Raw genomic sequence first — 25,288 nt, forward strand, 5'->3', positions numbered from 1 at the left:
ATCATTATGTAGTGTCCTTCCTTGTCTCTTGTAACATTCTCTATTTTAAAGTCTATTTTATCAGATATGAGTATTGCTACTCTAGCTTTCTTTCGATTTCCACTTGCATGGAATATCTTTTTCCATCCCGTCACTTTCAGTCTGTATGTGTCCCTAAGTCTTTAGTGGGTCTCTTTTAGACAGCATATATACAGGTCTTGTTTTTATATACATTCAGCAAGCCTGTGTCTTTTGGTTGGAGCATTTAATCCATTCACATTTAAGGTAATTATCAATATGTATGTTCCTATTACCTTTTTCTTAATTGTTTTGGGTTTGTTTGTGTAGGTCCTTTTCTTCTCTTGTGTTTCCCACTTAGAGAAGTTCCCTTAGGATTTGGTGTAGAGCTGCTTTGGTGGTGCTGAATTCTCTTAGCTTTTTCTTGTTTGTAAAGCTTCTGATTTCTCTGTCTAATCTGAATGAGAACCTTGCTGGGTAGAGTATTCTTGCTTGTAGGTTCTTCACTTTTATCACTTTAAATATATCGTGCCACTCCCTTCTGGCTTGTAGAGTTTCTGCTGAGAAATCAGCTGTTAACCTTATGGGGATTCCCTTGTATGTTATTTTTCGTTTTTCTCTTGTTGCTTTTAATAATTTTTGTCAATTTGATTACAACGTGTCTCTGTGTGTTTCTCCTTGGGCTTATCCTGTCTGGGACTCTCTGCGCTTCCTGGGCTTGGGTGGCCATTTCCTTTCCTATGTTAGAGTAGTTTCTGACTATAACCTTTTCAAATATTTTCTTGGGTCCTTTCTCTCTCTCTTCTCCTTCTGGGACCCCTAAAATGTGACTGTTGGTGCATTTAATGTTGTCCCAGAGGTCTCTTAGGCTGTCTTCATTTCTTGTTTTTCTTTATTCTGTTCCGCGGTAGTGATTTCCACCATTCTGTCTTCCAGATCACTTATTCGTTCTTCTGCCTGAGTTATTCTGCTATTGATTCCTTCTAGTGTATTTTTCATTTCAGTTATTTTATTGTTCATTTCTGTCTGTTTGTTCTTTAATTCTTCTAGGGTTTGTTAAACATTTCTTGCATCTTCTCGATCTTTGCCTTCATTCTTTTTCTGAGGTCATGGATCATCTTCACTGTCATTATTTTGAATTGTTTTTCTGGAAGGTTGCCTATCTCCACTTCATTTAATTGTTTTTCTGGGGTTTTATATTGTTCCTTCATCTGGGACATAGTCCTCTGCCTTTTAATTTTGTCTTTCTGTGATCGTGGTTTTCGTTCCGCAGGCTGCAGGACTGTAGTTCTTCTTGCTTCTGCTGTCTGCTCTTCACTTTTTTTTTTAACAATACATTTGAAAAATTTTTAAAATTAATTAATTAATTAATTAATTTTTTGCCTGTGTTGGGTCTTTGTTGCTGTGTGTGGGCTTTCTCTAGTTGTGGCAAGCGGGGGCTACTCTTTGTTGTGGTGCACGGGCTTCTCATTGCGGTGGCTTACCTTGTTGTGGAGCATGGGCTCTAGGCACGCGGGCTTCAATAGTTGTGGCACGTGGGCTCAGTAGTTGTGGCACCTGGGCTTAGGTGCTCTGCAGCATGTGGGATCTTCCCAGACCAGGGCTCAAACCCATGTCCCCTGCAATGGCAGGTGGATTCTTAACCACTGTGCCACCAGGGAAGTCTCAGAAATAACTCTTCATGAAGCAGAAATGTTCTCATGTTTTTCCTTCTGGCTTTCTTTTGGCCATGCGGCACGGCATGCAGTATCCTAGTTCCCCAACCACGGATCCAACCTGTGCCCCTTGCAGTGGAAGTGTGGAGTCTTAACCACTGGACCGCCAGGGAAGTCCCTCCTTCTGGCTTTCAAGGCTCTCTAGATCTGACCACACTCTCCAAATACACCCCAGACAGACCAGTGAGAGTGATCTAACATGTCACACCTTCACATCACTGTGCTATTTCAACTCCTGGAGTACACTTGTGTCTCTTCTTTGTATCCATGGTTTACCTATCTTTTAAAGACCAATGTAAAGCCCACTTTCTTCATTAAGCCTTCTAAAACAGTTCCAGAAAATCTATCCTTTCCTGTTTCCTATTCCACTGAACTAACTATAAATAATATGCCTTCTTTAGAATTAACAAATAATTCAACTGCGTGTAATTTCTCAACTTATAAAGTGAACGCTCCTTTCGTCTGTATATATCTTACATTTCCTTATGTATCCAAATAGCATAATGATAAAACACACTCTCCTCAAAACAACATTAATGTTTAACATAGTAAATAACTATATTTTAAGAAATTCTACTTAATCTCTTTCACATTTACTTTGGTCTTACCATGATAAATATCCTGTAAAGAACCACCTCCACAAAACTCCATGCAAATCCAAAGTTTATCTCGCCTGTAAAAAGAAAATAAGCATTATCACATTTTCATGATTAAAGTTATTTGAAGTAACAAGTATTTTAAGGTTGTATGCCAATAACTTGAAAAACCACATAAATGCAATGTGCTAAGAGAAAAGCTAATCTCTATGAGTAAATAAATTACTTAACATAATGTGTTACTATAACTCAACCCAAGGTTTTAATCCTTAAAATACACGATTTGTAGGATGTAAAGATGTCATTTGTCACATCCAAATGAGAGAAAATGTTCCTTTAGTTAAAAAGTCCCCTCCCTCACAGTTTATCCATCTACCATATGACTGCATTATGAAAGTTAAATGTTAATTAAAAGGTTCATACCAAAAATTATATAAAGAAGATTCATCAGAGAATAGCCAATACATCTCAAAGTATATCACTTTGATAGCTTTCTCATTGACAAAACAGACAAAATGTAAACTTTACCCTCATATCTAGACTCAACAAAGATCTTTCCAAAATAACCTTTGTTAAAAATTTATCACTCACTTGTCTTTAGTAGCATTTCTCTTTCACATTCACATTATAAGACAGCATAACCACATAGTCACAGGAGAAATAATTAGCAAAGCCATTATCGCATAGTCCTTTGTTGAATCATTCATTATTTCATCTCAAAATGTAACAGGAAATGTACTCTTCTTGGGGGGCAGAGATGGAATAGGAAGTCTCTGAACTCAGCAAGCTCAGCCTAACACAGAAGAAAGATTCTGTCTTAATAGTACGTTGGTGTCTCTTACCACTGCATTCACAGTGCCTAGAAGGATACCAGTAAATGAATATTTATTTCATAAATGAATGAATGCATGAGTAATTGAAATAATAAACAAATCGATTAGATCCAGGGTCAGCAAATTACGGCCAGTGGGCCAAATCTAGCTTGCCGCCTGATTTTGTAGAGCCCAGCGACTATGAATGGTTTTCATACTTTTAAACGGTTAGGGAGGGTTTTCAAAAGAAGAATATTATTTCTTGACATGTGACAATTCTGTGAAATTCAAATTTTAGTGTCCATGTAAAGTTATATTGGAATACAGTCACACTCATTCACTTACATATTATCTATGGCTGTTTTTGTACTAAAACAGCAGAGGTGAGCAACTGTGACAGAGAGGAACATACAAAGTCCACAAAGCCTAAAATATTTACTATATGGTCATTTACAGAAAAGGTTTGCTGACCCTTGGACTGGATTATAGTTTGACCAATGCACAATCCAGGCATGTATAAAGTTCTGTGAGAACCCAGAGGTAAAAATAATTAGGAGAGTCAATGGAAATTTTAAGGGAAATAACATTTGAGTTGGGTCTTGAAGTTAAAGTAGGAATTCACCACTAAGAGACAGGGAAAGGGCCTGTGCAAAAGAATGAAAATTTGATGCCACATTTTAGAGACTGGGTGATTTAGTGTGAATTGAACTCAGGCTACCTGAAGAGAGAATGGCAGGAAGTGAAGCTAGAATAGGCTGAGGTCACACTGTAAAACAATGGTTGGTTTGCAGACTCCTCAGTTTAGTTACTTTCATCTGGATAGTCTCTAGTTTGTCAATGTCTCTTAAAATGCGGCACCCAGAATCAAGTACTAGTCTGAATACTGCATGAACAGTGCATTAACAAGTGGAGCTGTTATCAGGATTGGACCACATATGGCAGTGGTGGTGTGATTAAGCAGACCTGAGAGGTGAGCTGACTTGGTTGGGTGTGATGGACCATGCACCATATATCAAGGGAACACAACCTGTCAGTGTGAAGGTCAGCAAACTTAAAAGAGTACAGAGTAAAAAGTACCATGATTCTAGAGGCAAAGCTGAAGATAGTGAAGCCCAGAGAAAGAAATCAGGACATCAAATTCACAAGTGGTCCACATACCAATGAAACTGAGGCATGACAGCTGACGGTAAAGTATGACCTAGTTGCTCAGTGGCCTGGTTTGAATAACTCTCAGAATGGATGCCTGGGGTTGGCAGATGCATGGTCTCATACAAAACGATGAAGGCATTTATGACTGGTGACTGTTACACAGGGAGAAATCGAAATCCCCCTGAGAATCGAACAATTATGTCCTCTATATGAACACTTCTATTTCTTATTAACTTCAGCTTCTTAGCAACTGCATTCAACTGCTGGTTTGCAGTTTGAAGTTAACTAAAACCTCTAGATCTTTTTTTACACAAAAGTGGTCAGAAGAGTTTCCTTTCTAGCTCCCTATTTGTATATCTGGTTCACTGAAACTATGCACAGGACCTTGTCCTTATTTGTTAAATTTCATTCTTTTTATTTTTTAACATTTTTATTGGAGTATAACTGTTTTACAATAGTGTGTTAGTTTCTCCTTTACAACAAAGTGAATCAGTTATACATATACATATGTTCCCATATCTCTTCCCTCTTGCGTCTCCCTCCCTCCCACCCTCCCTATCCCACCCCTCTCGGTGGTCACAAAAATTTCATTCTTAAAAGAAAAAAAAAAAAGACGTTTTCACATGCATCTTATTAGCTCTCCAATTATTTTACTTAAAATAATTGGAGACACTATTGTGACACTATTTCTAATTGTAAATACACCCCTCCTACCCCACGCTCCAGAAGTCGTTGGTTAGAAAGTCCCTAATCAGGAGCAAGAGCTTTGCTTATAAACTATGTGGACCTGCATTACTGAGTTTACTAATGAGCTTAAGGAACATTAGGAGTAATTTTTCCACTGGTGACATGAATGGCACTCTAACTATGTAGACTGCTCAGAATGACCATTTGGCACCTCTCTGTGCCTTTGCTTAAACTGAGGTATAAAACTCTGGCAAGTCTATCAACCAATATTTTTTGAAATGATGCTTAGACTCCAATTTAATATGTGTAATTCAGGATTTCATAGTCTGATCTCTCTAGACTGAATCCTTCCTCTAGAACAATGGTTCTCAAAGTGTGGTCTGGGGGCTTCTGAGAGTCCTGCAGATCCTTTCAGGGGGTCAGCAAAGTCAAACTCATTTTCATAACAACACTAAAAATTATTTGCCCTTTGCACTCTGTCTTGAAAATACAGTGGAGTTTTCCAGACGCTACAGGAGCAGGAAGTGTGATAATGATGTCATCCCTCTGACAGCTACTGGAATATGTGCTTATGTATTCTTGTTTCAAATGTTTCTCAATTTTAATAACTAATATAGTAAATATCAGTAGATATAACCCACACAAACCAAAGCTCTTTGTGGGTACTCAATCATTTTTAAGAGTGTAAAATAAAAGGGGTTCTAAGACCGAAGTGCTTGAGAACTACTGCTCTAAAATATTTTCACATCTGCTGCACATGAAACTTTCATATAAAATTCCTGCCTCAAGGGCTTAAGCAACAGGCAGCAGGGACTTCTCACATCTCACAGAAACTGGCTGAATTGTTTTGGGGTCTGCTCAGGATAAAATGAAAAAACATGTAAACTGCTCAGTAAAGGACCTGGACTATACGCCCAATAAACGTAAGCTGTTTTCTACTCCTTTTGTTATATTTTGTCTTGTTGTGTTTTATTTATGTGAGGCACCTTAAACTGCTCCTGGAACTCAGTGAAGGTGTAATTAAGTAAACTTGCCTTTTTCTTTTTTTTAAGAAAAAAATAGAAGAGAGATGGGATTGATTTGACATAACTTCTTACTAAAGTTATGCTAATCACCACTTCCTTCCTGTAAGCGCTCATTAATTATGTGATTAATAATTTATCTTAGGGCTTCCCTGGTGGCGCAGTGGTTAGGAATCCGCCTGCCAGTGCAGGGGACGCGGGTTCGTGCCCCAGTCTGGGAAGATCCCACATGCCGCGAAGCGGCTAGGCCCGTGAGCCACAACTACTGAGCCTGCGCTCCGCAACGGGAGAGGCCGCGACAGTGAGAGGCCCGCGCACTGCGATGAAGAGTGGCCCCCGCTCGCCGCAACTGGAGAAAGCCCTCGCAAAGAAATGAAGACCCAACACAGCCAAAAATAAATATAAAATAAATAAATAAATTTAAAAATAATAATAATAATTTATCTTAGATGTTTGCTGGGGCCAGATGACTGACATCAAGTTTAATGGTCTGTATTTTCTAGAAATCACCTTTTCCTTTCCTTTGCAAATTGGTCAATGCTGATCTTTTGACGCCCCTCCTATTTGTCAAGACACTCACCAACAGTGGATGACAATCATGTCTGCTATATTTTCAGTATAGTAATGAGATATAATTTATATAAATCTAAAAGGCTTACATTCATTTAAAGTGTCTGGTGCTCTATAATTATCTACTCACCTATCTGTACTTCAATTCCTTCTTAATAATGCTTTTATTAAGCATTATTTTCCTACCCTTTCCAGTTTGAAAACAATTCTCCTTTGTAAAGAAAATGGATGCAGGAAAAGAGTTCTCTGCTTTCTTACATTTTTCTTATTATACCATCCTCTACTTGAAGCTGGTCTACCCCCTTTCCCACCTTGCTTAAAAACACAATTTTCTGTTCACTCTATGTAAAATGACTTTCCAACTCACAGACTGAGAAAAAAAAATCATAATTATATATTTAATACTTTACCTTTTAAGATGCCTAAAACACTTTACCTTTACAACATTCTATTTAGTTAAGTCTGCTATTATCAAAAATGCCTGAATATTCAGAGTCTATTAGAAAAATGACTTCCATCTGTTCCATGAATGTCTCTCTTGTGATGGTAAATCTGCATTTGCTTTTGGTCACTCACCAAGCCATCTGCCTAACGGGAAAGGACTTGAATCAAATCAGTCCATTTGATGCAGGCCAATAAATTACAAAATCTTTGTCACTGGGTATTTGAACTAAAATAAAATTAATCACTGAGGTAAATATACAATATATCACTATTAATTCTTTGGCTCAACAAATCCTTAGAATTCTTCTTTCTTATTCTGTAAAATTATCTTTCTATCTGACAAGGAATAGAAAAATAGGTAGAGGGGGTAAAAGTTCACTATTTTCATCTTCTAGTTCAATGTTTACTAGAGCATATGGGAACTAACATTCTAATAACTATTTCATTAAATTAAAGAGCTTAACATTTCTAAAACACACCTTTTAATCTTCCCACACTGAACTAAGTATAATTATCTATATATTTTGCCCAAATATAACATGATTTAAAAAGAAAAATAAAATATGAGCATGATCACCAAGGATAAACAGCTCTCAAATGTCTGCTAGAAACTAGCATACCAGTCATTCCCCCTGGGACAGGATGCCTAGCCATGCCCCACACTGCAGTACCCTGTACTTTACTGTAGGTTATCTTGTTGACCAAAGCACTTGCCAATGGCTACTCCACCACATTCAGCAAAATAATTCAACTGTAACCTCAACTGTCAATGTGAAAAATGAAAAGTTTAATAACTGCTAGATGTTTTAATTTAGGATAGCTCATGTTAATGTGTGCTGAATTTAAAATGTTTTGGTTCATTTTTAAACAAATAGGCAAAAATGACCGCATTCCAAAAAGTTATACATAACCCATCCACCTTCTTCCCCTTTAACAATGAGGGGTAGCTATGTATTCAGGGGATACAAGGTGACCTATTTCTCTATAATTATACCTAACACTCCCAGTTTGGCATAATATTTGACAAAGAACGGGTCATTGGACAGCAGTCCTATGTGAAGTATGTTCCCCAAAAGAAACCACTGCACAGTTAAATCAGTTTTAGAAATGTCATATACTATAGTCTTCTCTTCTCTTGGAAATTAACAATGCCACTGGTATTTTAAGGTCTCTGAGAAATCCTGTGGGGTGGGAGTGGGGCACAGAATAGAAGGAGAAAGGGAAGGAGTAGGTGTGGAGAGGGAAGAAAAGGTGGGAAAAGGAGGAGGAAGATTAGAAAGAGGGGAAGAAAGGGGATGGAAAGTTGGGAAGGGGAGAATGGAGAAGAGGAGGAAGGGGAAAAGATAACAGAGCAGAGGGGAGAGGGAAAATGAAGAAGAGAAAGAAGAAATACAACTTCCCTAATTTTGTTTAGTTCGCTACATCCCCAAATTATTTTTTCCATAGACCCATTTTTTCACATATTAGCATCCCTCTGAACAAATGTTCCGTAGAAATACCCCAGCAATACTGGTATAAAGAAGTATCTCATAAGGTAGTTCCACCAAATTTCTTACTTAAAGAGGACCATTAGTGAAAAACTGGTAAAATCCAAATGCAGTATCTTAGTTTAGCTAATATTATTGTACCAATGTTAATTTCTTAGTTTTGACAAATGTCCCAGGGTTATGTAAGATGTGAACAACAGGGAAAGCTGCAAGAATTCTGTACTGTCTTTGCAACTTTTATGTAAATCTAACATATTCCAAAATTAAGTTTCCTTTTTAAAAAAAAGACAGTAGGCTGGGTATAAATTAAAGTGACTTAACTGTAATTTTTATTTTCATAGTGTGAGCATTCAAAAACGCATTTTCAGTTAAGATTCTGTGGTTTCCCTGGCAAGTCCTGTCTCTGGCTCTTGAAAAAAAATTTCTTCCAGTTTCTATATAACTCAAGGGACTACCATCTCTTTCTTGGATTACTGTAATAAATGTACCGTATACAATTAACTGACTCCTGTCTCAATACCCTACACCCCAAGTCCATCCCCCCATAGAACATACTACCTCTGTGTTAAAACCTTCCAACAAGTATGCTCAATACATATAGGTCCTAATTAAGGCATAAAAGGTTTCTTTTTTGCCTAAATCTCCACAGCCTTAACCTGCTGAACTACACCCTTTCCCCTTAAACTCTAATATGAGATTATTAGCTATCTCCTGAACACTTCATGATTTTTTCATGCATCCATTTCCTTTGTCAGAAATTACAATTTTCTACATACATATACACACCACAGTAAATGCATACTAATCCTTTAACACCCAGTATTTGGGAATAACATCATTCAAAGAGCTCTCTCTGATTCCCTTTGACAAAATCAGATATTCTACCATCTTTATCACTTTATATCTTACGTCAAAATGATTACTGCACCTAGCATTGCAATTATTTGCTCATGTCTATTTTTTCTATTCAGTAGTAAGCTCCTTAAAGGCAAGGACTGTTTTATCTATCTTAACATCTCCAGAAATCAATACAGCACTCTAGACATCCTAAGAAATAATGTAAAAACACTCTGTAAGTGGTGATGATTTATAAATATATTATTACTATGAGCTAAATCATGTTCATCTAAACTGGTACTCTGGATTTCAAAGGTTTAAAATATCTGATCTAAATAAAAGTGTTTTCAGTGTATGGATCTGATCTTCTGACAGCTTACCTTTTGAGGATCATTTGCTGTTATTCAAAGCTGAGCATTATGAGTTCAAACTAGAAAGGAATGTTCCAATTTTCTTAATTTATTCTTAAAGGATATGCTGGGCTAAGGAATGCTTAGAAGAATCTGAAGTTAAGATCATTCTTTGCTTAAAAGAAGCAATAGTTTAGCTCTACTGAGAATAAAGAATAGGTCTATGGTGATTTAACTCTGTTGTTTTATAAATATACACACAGAAATACACAGATAAAAATATATACCAAACCAGGACTATTTACTTTAAATTCTAAACTTTCAGAGAAAAGTTTTCTCTATCCAGTTCTTGTTGTACAGTATGTGTAATTAGGCACTTAATAAACACAGGCTTTTAATGATACTGAAGAGCAAGTAAGGAAGGCCCCATCAAGGGTATTAGGCTGCTTCTGTTTTACAGGAGCTCAGTCTCAGTATTTCTTTGGGAAGTGAGCATAGCTCACTATAACCCTGTTATAAAATACGCTTCTGAACTTAATTATTTGCTGGTCATCTATTCAGTAAATTCATAGAGTTAAGTCTGATTTCCTGGAGGGGAAATTTATTAACGGTCAAACCATGTTACTTCAGTTTACTCAATTTTTTTCTCCAAATTTGTTATAATAGGCTATAATGGCAACAAGATAGAAGGAAGAAGGTCAATAAGAACAGTATATATTTTAGGGGGTTTGTATCAAGTTCAAACAAACAAGCTCTTTGCCTTCTGAAAAATCATTCAGTAATGAAAAAGAAGCCAAGAAACCATGTTCCCTTTGAGACTAAATCTGCCATTTCTGGACTAAGTAATATGTATACCAAAAAGACTGTTGGCTAGGTACCTGCAGAGCCAGGTTTAAATCCCAGCACCAACAATGAGTAGCTGGATAACCTAAAGAAGTCACTTATCCATCAGTCTCTCTTCTATCAGCAAAAAAAAAAAAAAAAAAAAAAAAAAAAAAGTGGGCTAAGTGACAAGACCTGTTAGTCCCTTCTAGCTCTAACACCCCACAAGGCTAATCATTATCCCATAGTCCAAGTTTGCCTGAGTCTAGACTTTAATTAGTGAAGCAGGGAAGAATTTCTATAGAAGAAAAGAGCTAAAGAAAGAGAGGATTAATCGCTGTTCCACATTATACTACCATTTGCTTTCGTATCACTTTCATCAACTACACGTTACAGAATAAAATTATATATTTAAATCAGTTTTCCTATATCAGATCATACAACTCCAAATGAACACGCTTTATTAAAAAAAAAAAGAATGACCCTAATTTTGCCTGTTTCACTATGGTTTCTGGGCAGTTTTGCTCTCTGTATTCTTATACTTAGATTAAAATAAAAGTATCCTCTAAAAAAAAATCCATCGAGTTACACACAAAACAGAAATTTGCACACTGTTCTGTATGTATACTTTGCTTCAAAGGTAAAAGGTTTCAAAAGTAAAAGGTTTACTTTTACTTTTTTTACTTCAAAAGTAAAAGGTTTACTTTTAAAAAAGGATATTCAAAATACAGTCAGAATACATGGTTCCTGATATCTAAAAGTAAGTACAATTTTTGTTAGGCATAACCTCAAATTGGCTCTCTTGTAGCATGTCTCATGGTTAAGGTTAAAGAGTGTGTTACTACAGAGTTGTGCTATTTTGCCCCAAGCCTCAACAAAAATGAATACAAACCCAAAAGGAATTCTGTATTCCGGTAACAAGATCAAACGTTTTGCTGCCTAACCTGTGTGGGAAGGCTCTTGCCTAAGCAACCCAGAAAGTCAAATGTCCAGTTTAGCTTAGCGTTACTTTTTGAGTTTTGGGGGCTGGGGTGGGTGGGTGTGAAATACTGGAAGTTTATTTGGTCAGCTTTTTTGGCAAGGAAGTAGAAAGGCCAAGTCAAAAGTCATGTGATCCATAAGCACAATACCACAGAAAGAACTAAGACCCTCCTCTGTCAATAACGTGAAATGAGACTGTGAACTAAATACTCGATGTGAAACTCCCAAACACCTTATTTGTAAAATGGAAATAATATTTACCATAGAGTAATATTCCTAAGAGTGTTGTTGAAAAGATCAAATTAGGCACTAACCTGATGGTATTTAAAAAACAGTTAACAGTAATAGTAATCATAGCAACAGTAGTAGTAATACAAGTTAGCATTTATTGAGCATTTATTATGCTCTAATAACCATTGTTCTTAACACTTTACTTGTATTTACCAATTACCCCTGTAGTTATCACATCATGTATCTATTATTATTATCCTTATTTTTACTGGTTAAGTAATTTTACAAATTACTTAACCACTCTGTGCCTCCATTTCCTCATCTATTTTATAGATGAGGAAATGGAGGCACAGAGTGGTTAAGTAATTTGCCATAAGTCACAAAGTTAGTAAGTGATGGAGTCAGGACTCAACTAACCCAACCAGCCTGACTCCAGAACTCAAGCTCTAAACTACCAACTATACTATTGTCTCTGTGGCAAAAAGATCGTGCTCATTTCACCACACCAAGGTTGCCATGTAAGTGGGTGGGGCTCTCCTGGAATAACAGGTTAGGCTTTGGATGGTCCCATACTTCTGGGAGACTCAGACCATATTTGAGAAATTCTCAGTTCAATGTTCCTGGGGAAACACAAAAACTCTTAAAAAATGATCTGTTTGCTCTTGGGGGAAGAAAACTTTGTAATGCTTCTCCCAAATGAGTCTAAGTAGGATCATTTTGTTAGGACCAATAACAGTGAAACAAATTGTTTTGAAGTGACAATTTACATGTGTTGGCAGAAATCAGTTATTTGTATCATGAGCTTAAATGATTGTAAGAGACTTCTTTGAGCTGACGGAGTAACTGCCTGTGCTGGGTCTGTCCATAAGATAAAAACTGACGCAGAAACTGTTGTTAGGTTGTTGTCTGAACCACCCACCATTAAAGCAGTTTTAAACTGGCTGTTAAAGAACCCATTCAAAATGTTTAACAGCCACTGACCTCGGGGTAGCACCTGTCCCTACGTGAACTAAAGTCCCCATTAAACCCACCCTTTGACCTCGATGAAGGTGGGCAATCAGAGCTATCCAAGAGCGGTCAGAATCAAGAAGAGCTGGTCCGCCTGGCCTTTCACAAGCTGGAAGGAAGAGAGGGCAGAAGTGCCCCGTCTTTTCCATATGCTGTGCCTGCATCAGAAAAGAAGTGTTTTGTACTTGGCTCACAGACAGAATGGGAGCTGTAATAAGATACATCCTTATTCTTACCCTACAGTATATGGGAACCAAACAGAAGAGTTTTTTAAATACCTAAGAAAACATTCTCTAATCCTTCCCCTTTGGAAGGAACCTTGGAAACAACTAGGTCACAGTGCTCAACTCAACTGCATACAGAAGTGAATGGAAACACAAGATTTGGCCCTGTGGTCATCCCCTATGGAATATGACCTGGGGAACCTGGCTTGGTCCTGCCAAACCAAAACAAGGGGCGGCAAATTCAGTCTTTCTAAGTTCACTTTAGGACCTGGGAAAATAAGAAGTTAGTAAAATAATTATAATTCCTAGTCCTCCAGATAAAATGAAGGGAAGGGATGATGCAATACTTTGAGGCTAGAAGCACAAAAGAAAAAACAAGGTTCTAAAGGTTCTAATAAAAACAACAGATATACTTTGTAAATTCACCCAAGACTAGAAGAAAGGGACAACAGAATGGCATATTTAGGTCTCTGGTCTACCACAGGAAGACTAACCATAAAAGTCAGTTTTTACTTGCCAGCTTCCTCATTGAAACTACACCCAGAATTCCCAAGAGTATAAAAGACAAATCACGGACTATGGTATTGATTACAGAATTAACATAAAGAGGTCATAAATAAAAATTCCATTCATATGAAAATATCTTATTTTCAAAGCATGAAGAAAACTACAAAACATGGTATTAGAGCTAACTTTATTTTGTTAAATGTATTAGGTGATGGAAATCATTACTGCTTTTCATAAGGGAAACAAACAATGTACCTGAGATAGCTTCCAAAATAAGCAACAATATTTGGGTGCTTACAGTCTTTCATCATAATAATTTCTTGCTGCACAACTGCAAAGTCTTCTCCTAGAATAAAAAATAAGCAAGTTGAATATTTAGTAGGTAAATTTCAAAATGTCGATTTGTTTCAAAACGTAAAAAATGTTATTGTTATTATTTTATTTTATTTTATTTTTTGCGGTACGCGGGCGTCTCACTGTTGTGGCCTCTCCCGTTGTGGAGCACAGGCTCCGGACACGCAGGCTCAGCGGCCATGGCTCACGGGCCCAGCCGCTCTGCGGCATGTGGGATCTTCCCGGACCGGAGCACGAACCCGTGTCCCCTGCATCGGCAGGCGGACTCTCAACCACTGTGCCACCAGGGAAGCCCTATTGATATTATTTTTAATGACAATTTCAGTCCTATCTTGACAGAAAGTAAAGTACAATGATTAAAAAGTATGAACTCTGGTCCCAGACTATGTTGGATTCAAATCCCAACTCTGTCCCTTACTAAGCTGTATGAACTTGGGCAAGTTACTTGACCTCTCTGTGCCAATTTCTTCCTCTGTAAAATAGGGATAAAACTAATAATAATCTATCTCATATGGCTATTGTAAGGGTTAAGTGGGCTAATGTATGTAAAATGCTTAGAACAGTATCTGACACAGAGTAAGCACTAGATAAGCATTTGCTATTATTACAATTATGCCTGGGATATAATCATCATATAATTCACTAGAAATACATTATGTTTTCCCTTTCTTAGCAAATAACATTCAATATAATTTTATTTATTTATTTATTTTTGGCTGCGTTGGGTCTTCGTTGCTGCGCGTGGGCTTTCTCTAGCTGTGGCGAGCAGGGGCAACTCTTTGTTGTGGTCTGCGGGCTTCTCCTTGTGGTAGCTTCTCTTGATGTGGAGCACGGGCTCTAGGCGCGTGGGCTTCAGTAGTTGTGGCACATGGGCTCAGTAGTTGTGGCTCATGGGCTCTAGAGCGCAGGCTCAGTAGTTGTGGCGCACGGGCTTAGTTGCTCCATGAACCCGTGTCCCCTGCATTGGCAGGCAGATTCTTAACCACTGCGCCACCAGGGAAGTCCCAACATTTAATATAATTTTGCACAAGGAAGCAATTCTTTTTTAAGTTAGGGCAGGAACCCTTATACCCCGAGACTATCAAACGTACCTCCACAGCTCTCTTGGTAGAGCTGAGAGGCCTTACTCTAGCAGTACTGGTTTACCAGAAGGCCCCCCGCCCCCCGCCCACAGGCCTATCCTGTATTCGAGTGCCTTGCTCCAGCTTTGTTGGGATGTAGAATGGGATTGTATTTAAGCCTGGTCAGACTATAAGCAAGTATCTCTCTCCTTCTACTCCCTCCCTGCCCATATTCTTCAAAATAAGATCTGGCAATCCTATAACAGTGTCACACATGTTCCTGGTTCCTGAATGATCATTTGTCATGGAGAGAGACAGAACTGCCATGAACGCAAATGTGGTAAACCAGAGACTAAGCAGAAAGAGAACACGTGGAATTGCTGACATTGAAATCAAAGCAGCTCTGTATTACTAATTCAGTTTTTAAAGCATTATATACTATGAATAGCCTGATTAAATGTATATTAGTGGCAAAATCAAAAATAGGTTTCCCAAACTAAAGTTTAAATCTTAAATATGAGGTTGTTATGGCAAGCCCTGACACTTATGGCCTGGCATTTTCCTACTGTAAACGTAACCGAGGCTTGAAAGTAGCCTAACCATGAACCATCTGAACTCAATATCAAAACCAACCTTACTGCCCCAGTGACAAGGGAAGAAGTAGTAGAGAAGAGACAGTATGTCAGATCCGTAATTTCTGCAATGAAATGAGTACAAAATCAAAGTTCTCCAAAGGGAGAATAGAAAATTTTTATGCCTTCAAAATCTCAAAAGAAAATCACTGAACTAGGATCTTCTGGGTTTACTTCCCAACAGTAAGAATTTCTGATTCAGTATATTAAGAAAAATCCAAGATAAACATAATAAAGCCATAATGAGACTAACTCCAATTTTCAGGGATATACGAAATACTTTGAAAGTTCTAAATTTTGCTTTTCACCTGCCTTTCGATTATACTTTTCCCCAATTCAGTGACTGGCTTACATGAGATCAAAGTTGATACAGTCAGCCTGAACTCTAGGACTAGTTTAATAGTTAGAAGACAGCAGCTCTCTTTCTAGGAGCAGCCCTGAAGTTGTTAGTCGTCACACAACCTCCAAGGCAGCCACTGATCTGCAGAAAACACTGAGAAGAAACATGAAAAGGGGGGAAGGAAAAAGGCACATGACCAGCGTAACTGAGCTACTACAGGAAGCCTCATCTGCCTGGTAATTTTCAGATATACCTGTTCATGACCAATAAACTCCTTATGCTGTTTAAGCCACCTTGAGTTGTGGTTTCTATTATACCTGTAAGCATCACTGCATCAATGTCTTCATGTCTATGTCCTCACTGGAGTGTTACATCGTCTAGGACAGGATGATACCTTCATCATTTCTGTATCCCTAGCACCTAATATGCAATCAATGAAGCTGTTACCTGAATGAATCATAATAATAGCATAATCATAATCATAGCACATAATTCTACTACGTGATGACTCTAAATCAGGAGCATCTGCTTTTGGTTTAATTTCATCCAGTTATTAGCATGTTTTATACAATTGTTTGTTTGCTACTCCTGTGGTTTCACTAAAATCTACGAATGGCTTTTTAAGCCTTGAACTACGTCTTTCCCAGGAAATGTTATTGATCCAAAGTGCATCCTTTTTGTCCTATTAAGTCATCTCCATGTGATTATGACAATGGCCAAATTAAATTCAGTATTTTTGTGGGGAAAAAATCCAAAGAAAAATTCCACAATTTGATTTTTAAAGGTAACTGAAAAAAGGTAGATTTGGGCAGGAAAAAAGAAAGCAGTTTAATACATTAATTAATCCAAAGGAGCCTAACAGAGTTAAAGGACTTTCTTCAAAGTTCAAGAGAAATACATTCTAAAGGATAAATTAACAGCCCCCCCCAATGGGATGGTTAGACAAGATAATTTTGAAAAATTCTTTCCAATTCTGAGAGTCTATGAGTTTTCGGTAAAATTTTTGACATTAAAGTGAAGAATACATCTTCCAAAGAATGGCAAAAATAAAAACAAAACCTAATTGAGAAAAATAAGCAAGCCTACAAGTAGAGCAGATCATGAATAAATCAAGTAGACAGGCAGAAAAATACAAACTTACACATGCAAAGTTCTCAGAATAAACATGACACAATACTAAGTGTTCAATAAATGTTAACTACCTGTAGTAGGCCAAATAATGGCCCCAAAGATGGCCAGGTGCTAACCTCTGAAACCTGTGAACGTTACCATACATGGCAAAAAGGGGCGTGCAAGTATGATTAAGTTAAGGATCTTGTGATGGGGAGATTATCGTGAATTATCTGGGTGGGCCCTTAATGTAATCACAAGTGTCCTTATAAGAAGAGGCGGAGACTTGACTGTAAGAAGGCAAGGAGCAAGATGCTATGTTTCTGGCTTTGAGGATGGAGGAAGAGGCCAAGAATGAACGAATGCAAGGAATGCAGCTCTAGAAGCTAGAAAAGGCAAGGAAATTGATTCTCCCTTAGAGTATTCAGAGGAAGGCAGCCCTGCTAAGACTTTGATCTTGACCCAGTGAAACACACTTTGGACTTTTAAATTCCAGAACTTTAAGAGAATAAATTTGTGCTGTTTCAAGTCACCAAGTTTGTAGAACTTGTTAACATAGCCATAGGAAACTAATACATGATTACTATCAACATTATCACTGTGGAAGAGCTGGCTAGCCATTCACAAATAATCTGTGCTCTCCCTTCCATAGTGTGGAAGTTACTGGTGAGAGGCAATTATCCCATCAGAAGACAACATTTCCCAGTCAACGTGATGTGCCCAAGAGAACCAATGGAATGTGAGCAAAAATAATGTGTCATTTTCCTACTCTTTCTTTTCTCATTAGCAGGCTACATGACACTGTGAGGTCCCAGAAAATGCAAGAAGTCTGGGTCCCTGAGTCACCCAAAGAAAGAAAGTCATCCAACAACTTGAACATCTGCTCTAAACTATTGCATAAACTTGAAATAAAATTATATTATGATCTAGCTTAGTTATTACAGTAGTTAGCATTATCCTAAACTGATATAATTATTACCATCCATTTACGAAAAAGGTTGTCCAAACTGTAGGAGGGGCTTCACAAATGTTTTAGTGGGTTAACAAACACGAGACTCTGTCCCTTTAATAGAGCACAGATATAATGAACAAGATTATAGGCATTTCTATTTGATTTTTTACACATTTTTTAATACAATGCTTTCCTGTAAAAAGCTATATTTAGTCAAATATGGGAGAGCAAAAGGACACTTGAATGTTATGGGGGTGGGTCTCTCCCTGAAAACTACAATAAAACATAGACTCCCTAATACTTCCTTGCCTTGTTTGTTTGTTTATTTATTTATTTATTAGTTTTGGCTGCATTGGGTCTTCACTGCTGCACGCAGACTTTCTCTAGTTGCGGCGAGCAAGGGCTACTCTTCGTTGCGGTGAGTGGGCTTCTCATTGGGGTGGCTTCTCTTGTTGTGGAGCACAGGCTCTAGGTGCATGGGCTTCAGTAGTTGTGGCTCGTGGGCTCAGTATTGTGGCTCGTGGGCTCTAGAGCACAGGCTCAGTAGTTGCGGCGCATGGGCTTAGTTGCTCCGTGGCATGTGGGATCTTCCTGGACCAGGGCTCGAACCCGTGTCCCCTGCATTGGCAGGTGGATTCTTAACCACTGCGCCACTGGGGAGGCCCTCTTGCCTTTTTAGATACAAACTGACAATCACCGTATTTCCAACATTTCATACAATTATTTACTTTTTCTTTGACAATATAATACATAATCTTAGATCAAACTGATAACCAACTAACTGCCTTTTTGGTATGCCTAATTATTTTCACTGGCGTCAACTGTATTAAGTTTATAAGACCTACTCTTCTTATCATTAACATAAGCACTTTGACTTAATAAACTATCCACTCACATTTTTAAAAAATAAGCAAAAAATTCAATAAAGCAAATAATTACACAAATACTGTTGTTAGATAAATATGGTAAAGCTGTTGAAACAGAACTACTGGCTGGGAGGTAGCGTTACCATTTTGTGCTTTTTAACAGTTTACGTATCTAAGTCCGAGTAATTGTAATGAAGGCAACTGATGTGTATCTGCACACTGAGTGGAAGTAGAGGTTATATGAAAAACAAACAGGGGAAATGTAAGGATTATCTGTATTGGGAGGTTAAACAACAGGCAAATCTTTAGGAAACCAACTCTTGGTCTATTTGTAAAGTGAGTATCTTCTGTTTCTGTAGTTCTTTCCCCTATGAAGGAAAGGAGTTTACATGTCACCGTCAATTACCTTTTGTTTGTTGTTTACTTCAATTCTTTGTTTTTTTATGTTCCTTTAGTCATCTTTATATCTCTCTTCTAAATGTTTAACATGTTCATGACTCTCAGAAGCTGCCATGGTTTTCCAGAAGTGTCTTGACAAATGTCATGATAATGAAATAATTCTTTGCAGTATCAAAAGTTAATTTACATGGTAACTAACAATAGAGCAGATTAGAATTTAAAATACTTTTAATTATAATTTTTAAAGAGTGTAAAGGAAGTTAACTTGTTATAGATCTGATTTACCTTTTAGCATATAAGTATGTAAAGAAATATGTGTGTGAGTGTGTATTTGTGTATATATGTTATTTGTGAAAATATCTAATGCTTTCATTTGGGTAAAGATGAATAGTTATTCTTAGGACATTCCCTGTTGAGAAGACATTCAACAACCACCATACACTGAGCAGCTAATATGATATAAAAGAGAACGTACTAGACACCATGAGTAGAGTTCCAGAAATGAACAAGACTTTCCTTGACTTTAAGAAACTTACAGGAGACATAAAATGTGCACAATCATAACTATAACAGCTTAAAGTCAAACCTTAAATAACTCCCTTCTTTTTCTTTTTTTAAAAATTTATTCAACAGATCGTTATTAAACAATTATGTGCCAGCAATGGGACTGCATCAGTAAAAAATAATACAAACAAAAAATCCCTGACTTTGCATAGCTTATATTCTAATGTAAGTAGACAGGCAATAGACAAAATAAATCAGTAAAACTGTTCAGCACATTAGAAGGTGTTGAGTACTAAGGTGAAAAATGAAGCAAAGGAGGGAAAAGGGATTTAGCAGGAATGGTTAAAGAGAGCAGGTGAGGAAGATGAGATTTGACTGAAGATACAAATGAGGGAAGGGAGCACTGAAAAGGCTCAAGCTGCTCAGCTTTATCTAGGAACGGTGAGCAGGTTGCTGTGACTGCAGCGGAGTGAGCTGGGAGAGAGTGTAGAAGATGAGGATGAAGAGGGGACACATCATATATGAGGACTTTGGCTTTTACCCTGAGACAGGAATCTGTTGAAATGTTTTCAGCAAAGACCTGACATGTTAATCTGATTTAAAAGTATCACTCTGACTGCTGGGTGGAGCAACGGTGGAAGCAGGGAAATCATTTAGAAGACTTTTTTGGCCCCGCTGCTCAGCTTGCGGGATCTTAGTTCCTCAACCAGGGATCGAACCCGTGCCCCCTGCAGTGGAAGCACAGAGTCCCAACCACTGGACCACCAAGGAAGTCCCTAGAAGATTATGTATTAATCCCTGGAGATGTGCAGTGGCTTGCACCAGGGTGGGAGCAATGATGATGACAAAATGTCATCAGCAACTGGATCTATTTTGAAGACAGAGCCACAACTGGTTCAGTCTGGTTGGAGGTGGGGTATGAGAAAATGAGATGAGTTAAATATGACTTTCAAAGTTATGGTCTGAGCAACTGGAAAGCTGGAGTTGTCATTCACTGAAATGGATAACTCCCTTATTTCTATAACATTAAATCTATACTTTGCTGCTGGACTCACCATGTCTAGCACAGTGTCATGATTAAGGACATATATTTTGGAATCAGAATATATTTAACTATGGGGACTTCCCTGGCTGTCCAGTGGTTAGGACTCCAAGCTTCCACTGCAGGGGGCCCTGGTTAGATCCTTGGTCGGTGAACTAAGATGCCTCATGCTGCATGGTGCGGCCAAAAAAATAAATATATTGAACTATGAAACTTGGTTTCACAACTTTCTGGTTGTACGATCTTGGGCAAATTCATTCATATTCATACTCTCTCTCTCTCTGAGTTCAGGTTCCTCATTATGAAACGGAGGTAAGTGTCTCCCTCTTAAGGTTATTGTAAGGATTAAATGAAAGAATACTTGTTAAGTACGTAGAACAAGGGCTCAAACATAATGTTTAATAACTATTACCTCTATTATTATCACCCAGTATGATTTGTTATTTGTACTCCTACATCGTTTCTCCTACTCTTCTCCCTCTTACTCTGCTTCAAGCCACACTGGCCTCCTTGCTCTTCCTTGAATATCATACACAGCTCCTGACTCAGAAACTTTGCACTTTCTCTTCAGCTACCTGCAGTATTCTTTTCCTCCCAGCTGCCTTGCTTTCTCACTTCCTCCAGGGCTCTACTCAACTGTTGCCTTTAAGATGAGACCGTCTCTGATATCCCTATATAAAATTGAAACCCACAACAACTCCACAACACCCTTACTCTGCTTTATTTTTCTCCACAGCACTTATCACATCTAATATACTATATGTTTATTTATTCACTCTGTCTTCCAACACATAATAGGGGCACTCAATCTGAAAGAGTTAATGAATTATTCCAGAAGTATGAAGCAATTGAAACCCACAAGTGAAAAAAATAAGGTGGTATGAACAGTAGAAATACAAAATTCTCACTATTTGCAATATATATGATTGTGTTCCTAGAAAGTAAGCAAACAAAAATCAACTGAAAAAAACGACCAGAAACAATTAAAAAAAAAAATCCTCAAGTTAACAAATGAGAATACATACATCAAATTAAATTATGTATCTAAGGAGAAGCTTTAAAATGTGTAGGCCACATTTTAATAAAATACTTTATTTATAAGTATTTTGGGAGTTAAAAGACCTGAAAAAAAAAAAAATGGAAAGACACTTCACTTATGAACAGAAGAATTTACTATGGTAAAGATGGCAACTGTCTCATGAATTAATCTCTGAATTAATGTAATTCCAATCAAAATACCAACTGAATCATTTTTTAACATAAAAAATATATAATTAAATTCATCTGGGAAAAATAAACATGAGGTGACAGTTTTGTAATAGGTATTATTTTAAAATAAGTAGCTCTTATTTAAGAATTGATATACCCAGAAGAATTTTCATCTTTTTGATTCTTTGTCTATTGTGGATCCTGTTAAATGTCCTGTGGCCAGAGAGACAAGGAAAAGAAACAAAAATCATCCAAGTCGGAAAGGAAGAAGTAAAATTATCTCTTGCTTGCAGATGATATGACCTTACATGTAGAAAATCCTAATAATTCCACAAGAACACTGTTAGAATAAATGAATTCAGCAAAGTTGCAGGATACAAAATCAACATATAAAAATCAGTTGTGTTTATGTACACAAGCAATGAATAATCAGAAAAGGAAATTAAGAAAACCTCAATTACAATCTCATAAAAGAAGAATAAAATACTTAGGAAAGACCTGTACACTTAAAATTACAAAATTCTGCTGAAATAAATTAGACATAAATAAATGGAAAGATACCCCATATTCATGGATTAGAAGACTTAATATTGTTAAAGTGTCCATACTACCCAAAGTGATCTACAGATTCAATGTAATCCCTCTAAAAATCTCAATGGTATTTTTTACAGAAATAGGAAAACAACCCTAAAAGTCATATGGAACCACCACAAAGGTCCCTGAATATCCAAAACAATCTTGAGAAAGAAGAACAAAACTGGAGGCCTCACACTTCTTTATTTCAAAGCATATTACAAAGTTACAGTAATCAAAACATTATGGTACTGGCATAAAAACAGATATATAGACCGATGGAACAGAATGGAGAGCCCAGAAATAAACCCACACACATATGGTCAACGGATTTTCAACAAAGGTGCCAAGACTACAGAATGGGGAAAGAATAGTCTCTTCCACAACTGGTGATGGGAACACTGGATATCCACATGCAGAAAAATGAAACTGGACCCACCTCTTACACCATACACAAAAATCAACTCAAAATGGATTAAAGACTTAAACCCAAGACCAGAAACAATAAAACTCCTAAAAGAAAACATAGGGGGGAAACATCTCTAACACTGGTCTTAGCAATAACTTCTTGGATATGATATGAAAAGAACAAGGAACAAAAGCAAAAATAGACAAGTGGGACTACATTAATCTAGAAAGCTGTTGCAGAGCAAAAAGGCAACCTAAAAAATAAGAGAAAATATTTGCAAACTATATATCTGATAAGAGGTTAATATCCAAACTATATAAGTAACTCCTACAACTCAATAGCAAAAAAAACACAAACCCCAAAACAAACAAACAAACAAAACACCACCAAAACACCAAATCCTGATTAAAAATATCAAAGGGCTTGAATAGACAGTTCTCCAAAGAAGACATTACAAATGGCCCACAGGTATATGAAAAGTTGTTCAACAACACTAATCAGAAGGGAAATGCAAATCAAAGCCACAATGAGGTATCAACTCACACCACTTAGGATGGCCACTATAAAAAAATATAGAAAATAACAAGGGTTGAGAAGGATGTGAAGAAATTGGACCACCTGTATACTCTTGGTGGAAATGTAAAATGAGGCAGCTGCAATGGAAAACAGCATGAAGGCTCCTCAAAAAATTAAAAAGAGAACCATCATATAATCCAGCAATACCACTTCTGGGTATTTAACCAAAAGAATTAAAATCAGGATTTCCAAGATAGATTTGCACTCCTATGTTCACTGCAGCATTATTCACAATGGCCAAGAGGTCCACTGATGCATGAACGGACAAAGAAAATGTGGTGTTTGTACATATATATATATAATGGAACATTATTCAACCATAAAAAAGAAGGAAATCTTGGCATATGTAACAACATGGATGAACCTTGAGGATACTATGCTGAGTGAAATAAGCCAGTCACAGAAGGATAAGTACTATATGATTCCACTTATGAGGTATCTAAAGTAGTCAAACTCATGGAAACAGAAGGTAGAACGGTGGTTTCCAGGAGCTGGGCAGGGGGTGCGGGGGTTAGTGGGTGCAGTGTGAATGAGGAGCTGCTATTCAGTAGCTCTAGAATTTCAATCATGTTGGAGATCTTCTGTACAACATTAAGCTTATAGTTAACAATGCTGCACTATACACTTAAAACATTTATTAAGAGGGTAGATCTAATGCTATGTTTTTCAACACACACACACACACACACACACACACACACACACACACACACTGTCCTATGGCCAGAGGAAAAAAATTAAATTTAAACTATGGGGAACAAATAAGGTTTCTCAGGCCCATGTTATGGGTACTCACTCACAAATCTTCCTCTGTTTTAAACACAGAGAAACTGGAATATCCATTTATGCTATATGTAAAAGTATTTTAACTATAAGACGAGTTTTGATTTACCTTTTAATATGATAAGTGGTACCATTCGAAATACACAATTTATAAACTCCATTTCATACTACAGAAACAATAAATGGAAATAATATTTTTCAGTAAAACCACAGCTCACTACCCAGAGCTGTGATTCCCTTAAACAAGCTGTCATTTATTATCTCAAACTACAAGAATACCAGGAAATCCAATTACTACCTTAAACTAGGTACCATGAAATCCAATGGCTGGTTTTAAAAATATAAAATTGGGACTTCCGTGGTGGCGCAGGGGATAAGACTCCATGCTCCCAATGCAGGGGACCTGGGTCGATCCCTGGTCAGGGAACTAGATCCCACAGGCATGCCACAACTAAGAGTTCACATGCTACAACTAAGGAGTCAGTGAGCCGCAACTAAGACCCAGCACAACCAAATAAATAAATAAATAATTTTTTTAAAATAAAAAATAAAAAGATAAAATTGGCTTTAAGTAATTACAACATATAGTTATAAAATATTTTTTGTAAAACCACAGAAGCAGCAGCTAATTTTTAGTTTTTGGAGAAATATTCAAACTATAATTAATACCACACAGAAATATAAAGGAAGTGTTTAATAATCCTACTGACTTCTTGATATTTCAACATATGGAAAAATTAATTATAATAGCAATATTTGTATTTTTAAGGATTGAGAATGAAGAAAATGACTCTTCAAATATTTCATCTGATGAAAATAACTGATAAAGAGAAAAACCACATAATGTTGCAGGATACAAAATTAATGCACAGAAATCTCTTGCATTCCTATACACTAATGATGAAAAATATGAAGGAGAAATTAAGGAAACACTCCCATTTACCACTGCAACAAAATGAATAAAATACCTAGGAATAAACCTACCTAGGGAGAGAAAAGACCTGTATGCAGAAAACTATAAGACACTGATGAAAGAAAT

At 37.1% G+C, this 25,288-nt stretch overlaps 1 protein-coding gene across 9 annotated transcripts in view; it reads right to left on the bottom strand.

The window, feature by feature from the left end:
• MAP4K3 (mitogen-activated protein kinase kinase kinase kinase 3) overlaps nucleotides 1–25,288 on the bottom strand; it is a 209,215-nt gene that overhangs the window by 85,362 nt on the left and 98,565 nt on the right. For 7 of the 9 annotated variants that reach the window (XR_003682283.2, XM_024118950.3, XM_024118949.3 and 4 more), the window contains 2 exons: nucleotides 13,695–13,785; nucleotides 2,321–2,385 (listed from right to left, as the gene is read on the bottom strand). Coding sequence is in view for 8 of the 9 variants with exons in the window: in XM_024118950.3 (XP_023974718.1) it covers nucleotides 2,321–2,385; nucleotides 13,695–13,785 (156 nt within the window). In the remaining variant the exon portion in view is untranslated. Of the gene's footprint in view, nucleotides 1–2,320; nucleotides 2,386–2,899; nucleotides 3,102–13,694; nucleotides 13,786–25,288 lie in introns of those variants that run through there. The other 2 variants (XM_028496772.2, XM_028496771.2) reach the window with 2 other exon arrangements.

Source organism: Physeter macrocephalus, chromosome 12 (assembly GCF_002837175.3).
Source record: "Physeter macrocephalus isolate SW-GA chromosome 12, ASM283717v5, whole genome shotgun sequence".
NCBI lineage: Eukaryota > Metazoa > Chordata > Mammalia > Artiodactyla > Physeteridae > Physeter > Physeter macrocephalus.